Source organism: Volvox carteri (genome assembly GCF_000143455.1).
Source record: "Volvox carteri f. nagariensis unplaced genomic scaffold VOLCAscaffold_51, whole genome shotgun sequence".
Classification (NCBI taxonomy): Eukaryota; Viridiplantae; Chlorophyta; class Chlorophyceae; order Chlamydomonadales; family Volvocaceae; genus Volvox; species Volvox carteri.
Window position 1 is genome coordinate 343,372 of NW_003307594.1, and position 7,642 is coordinate 351,013.

General features: G+C 55.0%; 1 protein-coding gene across 1 annotated transcript in view; it reads left to right on the forward strand.

Moving 5' to 3' along the window:
- Positions 1-7,642, forward strand: part of VOLCADRAFT_96311 (uncharacterized protein) — a gene marked incomplete at both ends in the record, with an annotated part of 21,144 nt that overhangs the window by 7,575 nt on the left and 5,927 nt on the right. The window contains 8 exons of the mRNA XM_002955343.1: positions 430-565; positions 1,590-1,819; positions 2,202-2,466; positions 2,778-2,877; positions 3,092-3,206; positions 3,894-3,904; positions 4,348-4,503; positions 4,639-4,812. Of these exons, the coding sequence (XP_002955389.1) occupies positions 430-565; positions 1,590-1,819; positions 2,202-2,466; positions 2,778-2,877; positions 3,092-3,206; positions 3,894-3,904; positions 4,348-4,503; positions 4,639-4,812 (1,187 nt within the window). The remainder of the gene's footprint in view (positions 1-429; positions 566-1,589; positions 1,820-2,201; positions 2,467-2,777; positions 2,878-3,091; positions 3,207-3,893; positions 3,905-4,347; positions 4,504-4,638; positions 4,813-7,642) is intronic.

The window sequence follows — 7,642 nt, forward strand, 5'->3', positions numbered from 1 at the left end:
GGCGGGGTTCTGCCACTGCCAGAAAGGTCAGCAGCTGCTCATGCACGTGTCATCCTTCGGGAGGGGTCCAAGAGCGCGACGTGCCAAGGGTGGTTGGCGGTTAGGATTGCGGTTACGACTGTTTCCTGGTAGTGTTTCCTGTTTACAGAGACACCGCAGCTAGTCGTTGTGTGGCTGCACGCGCACATATCGCACTCGCTTTCAGAGAATGGGATGCGAAACATATTATACCCTTTTCAAATGGAAATATAGTCGTGTAGATTTGCAACCCTGCATCATGCCTTCATGCCACTTTCGAAGGACTGCCACAATCACTACCTCAACCACCACGACCACGACCACAACTATCACCACCATCACTGTCACCATCACCGCCATTCACGTTTCGGTGCTGAACTGCTGATGTTGGTGGTGTGATGCGCGGCGCAGGTTTCTTTGGCGCCGACTGCGCTTTGTCTCTGGGTGCGGATGGCAAGCCACAGGTGCTTGCGGACCGGGGCTACAGAGCTCGCTCCAGGGGGCCTCGGGTCTACGTGTACGACCTGCCACCCAGCATGACAACATGGTAGGGCGGGGAGGGAGGGAGGAGGGAGGGAGGTTGTGCGGGGAGGGGGGGAGGGACATTGCCATAAGAATTCAGAGATTTATATAAAGCAGCATCCTGGACATTACACACGTGCGCATGCTGTATTGGTGATATGGGTGGGAGGATTCGTCAACAGAATTGTAACTGAAAAACTCGGTGCTGCACGAGAAGCGTGAGAAGTCGAAGGTTCGCCAGTTATCGATTGCTCTATCAGTGGTAGCTTCTTCCTAAATTGTGACATTTTTAATGCTGAAACACCTCATATCTTTTTTTCTATCGCATTAGCAAAGCGAGCGCTCCTTCAGGCGTTTGTCAAACTGTGACTGCGTACGTATTATGTGTTGTTTGTGATTCAAATGGACATCTACTTTCTTTTATTTAAATCCACATGTTTTTATGCATAAGCAATGAGCATTAAAGCGATTTTGTTGTTTCTATTCTTATTGTCGAGGATGCTCGCAGGGGGAAACTCGCGACTACTTAGTTCCTATGATATCCGTAACAATCTACTTTTGTTTTCTGTATGTATATGGTTACGCCTATCGACCTAAGCATTCAGATACCATATTTTCTAATATTACTAAATATGCGCAATTAGAGCCGAAGCGTTTTCGATTAGGAAGGTGAAGGTTTGGGTAGCTGGAAGGATCTGGCGTGGTGTTGAGTGAGCGAGTGGTTGAAAGGATGAGTGAGTGTTCGAAACAGATGGCAGGGGCGGTTTCCCCGTGAAGTGGAGCCTAAGGGGCCGGGTGGTGCAGCTTTGCAAGTACGTAATGATATGCACAGCGCGACGGAGAGCTGAGGTGCTTTGCCGTTATGTCGATATGATGGGTGAAGCCAGCATACAGAATCTCTAAGATATTGAACACCGGGAGGGTTCTGGACCCCACGACATGGAGGCACAGTCCTCCGTACCCGCCACGCAACACAACACGGCATTAAATAACGATGTTTACAATTTTTCACTCTAAGGATCATTTCTGCCGTACGTGCCGTACAACAGGCGCAACGACATGCGTCTGGACCGGCCTACATTGCGGCTCTTCCAGGAGCGAATCACGGCCACGGGGGTGCGTGTGGGGGATGGCGACACGGCCGACTGGTACTTCATACCCGTCGTGCTGCGCCATTTCTGCGATGCAACCACGCTGTCGGCGGCCGTGTCGTACATACGGGAGATGCATCCGTGGTGGAACCGCACGCAAGGCCATAGACACTTCGTTATCGCGACAGGTACGGTACGGCATCAGTACAAAAACAGAATTCTATGACAAAATGCGCATTTTCAAAGTCTCCCCATGTCTTCCCATGTGGGGAAAAGCAGGGCATGACGATCCAGGCGCGACTCAGTATGATGTGTGGGACAGGGGGGTCATATCTTCAACTACTGGCCGCTATCCGGCAGACCCTGCCTTCCCCAGTATTCGGGGCACCCTCATCTAGTCACCCTAGCCAACGTCTTAGTGGATCGCTCAGGTTCAGCACCCACCACCGGCATCCAACGGGATCTGCCGGATGAACGGCGGCTCAACTCCGTTCCTTGTCAGGTCGCAGGTCAACTCAGTATGTACCGACCCACGGGTCCAGAAACTTACACGGCACCCCGCCTCCGCAGGTGACATGGGGCGCTCGGAGTCGGAACGCGGCCATCTGACCGCCAACGTTACTTTCGTGTCTTACTGGGGCCTGCACGCTCCGAAACTCTCCTCCGGTTGGCGGGCCTCCCACCGTAACGCCACCGACATCGTGCTGCCAGTGTTTCTGGGGTCTCCCAAACTGTCCCGCATGGGCATTTTCACGTCCCGCCTTCACCCCAAGTTTGCCACCAAGGCCCCACATGAGTTGCGGGAGCGGAATGGACCCATATTCTTCTTCGCAGGGTGGGTGAATTAGCGCTCAGCCTACTCGGGAACGTCGATATGGTGGAAAGCACGTGCACGGCTCTATATGCGTATATGTATGTGCGTGTATGTGCGTATCTATGTCTGTGGATGTGTATATTTTGTGTGCCATGGTCGTGAAGCATTGAGGCGCCCAAGCCCCCAAGCCGTTAGCCGTTAGAGTAAGAAGCACTTCAAGGTTGCCATCTGAATATGAGCTGTGAGCTCAACCGAACGTGAAACCCCTCACTCCCCCGCCCGGCCCCCCTTCCACGCTTTTAACATGAAAATGTTCAACCGCACATCCGCAGCCGAATTTGCGGCGACCACTCTAAACCTCAAGTTGACGGTGTGTGGCCTAACTGCAAGTCGCCCCATAATATGGGATATTCGGGGGGTACCAGGCAAAAGGTGAGACGGGCTCCAGACGGGAACATTAGTGCGTGTGGGGTAAGTAAGTCTGGATGTGTATGCCTTGGGTGCTTCCCCAATACTCTTCGTGCCACCCCAAGCGCACCTTGATGCTGGTCGTTGCCGTACCAGTTCAGCCCGTATGGTTGTTGTCTCCCCCTGTCGTACACACCCGTCAGTTGCCGGCCCCAACCGTCCCAACCGCCCCGACCAGATACATTTCCACCACTGGAACCGCACCGGGTACTTCATACAGCTGGGAGACCGGCACTACGCCAAGCACCTGCTCACGTCCAAGTTCTGCTTCGGGCCCACGGGAGGGGGACACGGTGGGAGAGAGAGCGGGGGAGGAAGGGGGGGAGGAAAGGGGGGGAGGAAAGGGGGGAGGAAGGGGGGAGGAAGCGGGGGAAAAGGGGGGAGGGTTTGTGTAGTGGTGGAGGGGAGGCGGCAGGGGACGAGGGAAGGGGATGAGGAGAGCGGACTGAATGCAGAGTGACCACCGTGTTGGTTGGCCTGCACTGAGGTTGTTGCCAGTGGTGGCGGCACTGTACGGTTTCGTCACAAATCCACGCACGCCAGGAAAATCTAAATGTCGAAGCTCCCTTGCCGTGCTAAATCAACATCATCGTGGCTCAGCACACCACCATGACTGCTGCAGCGAATTCGCAACTATCATACGGTCCTGTGGTCCAACGGCGCTGTCACAGCGTCCTTCTATGTCTTGCACACCTGCTATTTACCTTGCCACACTGCTGACCTGTCTCCATGTCCCAATGCCCCCCCTCCTCCCCTCCCCCTCCCCCTCCCCCCTCCCCCGGCGCCTGGTGCATCCTCAAAACCTCCTCATGCACGCGCACGACTGTACGACTGCGCCATAAACCACAAACCGGGGCGAATCTGCTGCCACCAAACACTTTTTATCCGCGGACATTGTTGCGTCGTCATCCCAACGGTCATCGTCCTGCTGGTCCACAACAACATGCAACTGTCACTAACCGCCAATTAACAATCATCAGGCCAGCGTCAGGTATGTTTGTAAGACGGTACGGCAAAGGCCGAAGCTTCCTAGTGTCCTCCTCCTCCTGTTCCGTTCGGTGTTAGTTCTCCCGCTCTCCCTTCCTTCCCCTTAGGACGTTCCCAAACCCCCTCCTCCTCCTCCTCCTCCTCCTCCTCCCCGTTTTATAACTCCTCTTAAACCCTAAAACTCTCAAACCTCCGAGAATCACATCTTCGCGTGGCCCCATTTCCTTCCTTTTCTCCTTTCTCGTGTACGAGTCCTGACTGTACAGCATTTGTTGTATCTCTTATTCCCTCGTTTGCATCTGTGTGTGATGCCCCCTATGTCCCTCCCTCCACTCCCTCCCCACCACCCACGTGCCTGCCCTCCTTCCCATCCATATCCCTTTCACACTTTCCTCGTGTGTTCCCGGATTCCTTCACCCCCTCCCTCCCTCGTGTACGGCACCTCAGATGCAGGCTGTCCAGGCGGGCTGTGTTCCCGTGGTTATCTCGGACGACGTGTTGGAGGCGTTTGAGCCCTTCCTGGACTGGAACACATTCGGTGTGAGGCTGGCGGAGGCAGATATACCCCGGATGCATGAAGTGCTGGAGGCAATCAGCCCGGAGGTGGGCTGGAGGGGGACGGGGAGGGGAGGGGAGAGGGTGGGGGTGGGGGTGGGGATGGAGTTGCTGCTGACTGCTGACTGCTACAGGTATGGAGTGGTGTGATGTTGTCCTCCTGCTTCGCTTGATTCTCTGCAGGAGTATGCTCGTAAGGAGGTGCTGCTCCGCTGCGCCGCCCAGCACATGGCGTTCAGCACTGTGACGGGGTCGTACATCGGGGAGTCGGGTCGGTACGACGCGTTCGAGACGCTTCTTGAGATCCTCCGCGCCAAGGCCGCCCACCCGGACACCCCCCCCGAGCAGCTGCGGCAAGTGGACCCCCAGCTGGATGCCTTCTTGGACTGCAGGGACCCGAACGACCCGGATATGGCAGCAGCACCAGCACTTGCAGCAGCAGATGGAGGAGCGGTCGACGGCAAGATGGATCGTTCCTCATTGCCCTCAGACCAGCACCAGCAGCAGCAGGGGCAGCGACAACAGCCCGGCCTAGAACTACCTTCCATAAGTGACAGCGACAGCGACAGCTCCAGCCGCATCCTTAGCAGCAGCAGGAGCAGCAGCAGCAGCAGCGGCGGCCGCAACACAGAGGAGGAGCGGCTGTGCAGCGTATCGCTACTGGACGAGGATGACCCTGCCGGGCACAGCTGCAGGTCCATCAGTGCCCGCCGCATGGAGACTCTGTTCGGAGGTTACATGTGTATCCGGAAACCGCTGGACCCGGCGGCCTGCCCGCGGCCCTGGCTGTGAAGGAATGGGGGGGTGGGGGTGGGCTGGCACAACCAGCCACCACCACCACCACCATCGTTATACACATGACCCACGGAGGAACTGCTTCCACTTCCCGCGCGCTGCTGAGAAGCAGACAGGGTAGCTGAGGCGAGGGGGTTGTGTGTGCGTTTGTATGAGCAAGTGTCGGCCAGCCGACCGGATGCATGCGTGAAAATGGAGAGGGCCAACTGGAGCCGTCGGGCCCCTCACTGGAGCCGATTCGAACGGGATGCTTGTGTCTGGATGCGGTGTTTGTAGGCCCCTTTTCCATGTCGATAGAGGCACCGGCCGCGAAGCCCCTTAAGGCTTAAGGCTACGGTTGCGCTGCCGAGCGAGGAGCGGCGGTGGTGAGCGTGCGTGCAGGGTGAGCAGGTGCGCGTGTGCTGTGTGTGCTATATGTGCTGTGTGTTAAAACACGCAGATTATACGACCTGGGGCTCGCGCGTTTCGGCAAGCGTCGAACGTAAAGCACAAGCTATGAGAAGAGAACAGGAGGAAATGGAGGAGAGGCATTCTTGAGGAGAGCGTGTGTATGTGTGTATTCTTAGGGGTGTGTGCATATTTCGAAAATGGAAAATACTGGAAAAGTAGCCCGGGATTAATGCAACGAACCATGAAGCAACAACGTTCGGGATTGCCAGGTGAGATAGGCGCTCGGATTGTAGTGAACCGAGAGTTGCTACGGGCGCCAGAGCGGGGGTGGGAGATGCGGGAGCAATGTGCACGTGTGTGTGTACGTGTGTGTACGTGTGTGTATGTGTGTGTATGTTAGATATTGATCCGGGCCTAGCAGGCGGAGAGGGGCGTGAGGGGCCAGAGAGAGTGTCTGTGTGTATGTGTGTGTGTGTGTGTGTATGTGCAAGGCATGGCATGTTAGAACTTGAGCCGGGGACACTGCTTATTACGCCAAAGTGCATAAAGGGATAATGTGAGTGCATCTAGAAATGACTGATGAGGCATCTAGAAATGAGAAATCATTTTTCTGAAAGGATTTGCTAGCAGACATTCCACTTCCCAGCGGTCTGGCCCAAGGCAGAATTGTGTTGGTGTCCTGAGAAAAGAAGCACCACCACCCCAGGGCTCCTGGTTGACACAGCACAGTAAGGTGCGTGCGCATTCTCGGACGTCCGTCTGTTTGTATGTAAGGAGTGCCGCGTGTCGACGTTGCCGGTGTGCCCGTTCTGACTCTGCATGTCTGTCAGAATCGTTTTCGTGTGACCACTCGTCATGAAGTGTGACCTCATGTCGAAAGGATTTTGCTATTGGCAGCATTTCCAATAGAAACGAATTGGTGTATTGTTTGGGCACACAACCCTTCCCTTTACCTGCCGTGAAGGCGCTACCTAGCACTTACATGGCCGGTATAGTTTCTTAAATTGACTTGCTTGCCGGCAATTAATGCACGGTTCTGAGCAATCGAAGGGTGCGGGCGATAGTTCGAGTTTGTGTATGTGTGTGTATGTGTGTGTGTATGTGTGTGTATGTGTGTGTATGTGTGTGTATGTGTGTGTATGTGTGTGTATGTGTGTGTATGTGTGTGTATGTGTGTGTATGTGTGTGTATGTGTGTGTATGTGTGTGTATGTGTGTGTATGTGTGTGTATGTGTGTGTATGTGTGTGTATGTGTGTGTATGTGTGTGTATGTGTGTGTAATGAAGTTTAGCTGCTATGCTGTCGGGCATGTCGCCGACACGAGCACTAGATGCAATTCGATTACACACGTACACAATCAGCCACTTTAGGCCACGTGTCAGGCACGTGTGGGTGTGTTTTAGTAATCTGATCCGCGATGAGAAATATACACACTATATTACACGAATTGCTCTACCGAAGCGAGCTTCGTGTTCGTGTTTTTTTCTGGTGTGTGTGGGGGGGAAGGTTTATGGATATCGCGGAAAGCCTTATCATCCCAACGGCAATTCCAATGGGTTGATCGAGTCTTCTCCCAATCTGTACAATCCAGCAATCGTTTGGGAGGTTTGGAACGACATGACGCCTGGATAGGTTCAGCGGTTCGGGAGGGAAAAGTACTTCAGTTGGGGGGGAGACCGCATTCGCACCCTTCGCTGACTCAATCGATTTTTTCTGTCAGTCGTCTGTTCTGTTCGCCGGTCGTTCCATGTGTCCGTCAGCACGTCGGCCTGCCGAAAGTACATGCGGTGGAAAGCACCAAGACATCGGGGTCGGAGGTTGCAATCAAGGTTCCGGAGCCCTCGGACGAAGCTGAGCCCCTCCAGCTAGTTGCCGCCGGGCGAGGCCGTGGACCCAGCAGGACCCATACGCCTGGAGCAATTGATACCCTAGTTGACCATCAGCGTCAGCCGTCTGCCCAAAGCCGCCTGTCCCGGGGGCCGTAGCCGTGCATCTCATCCCT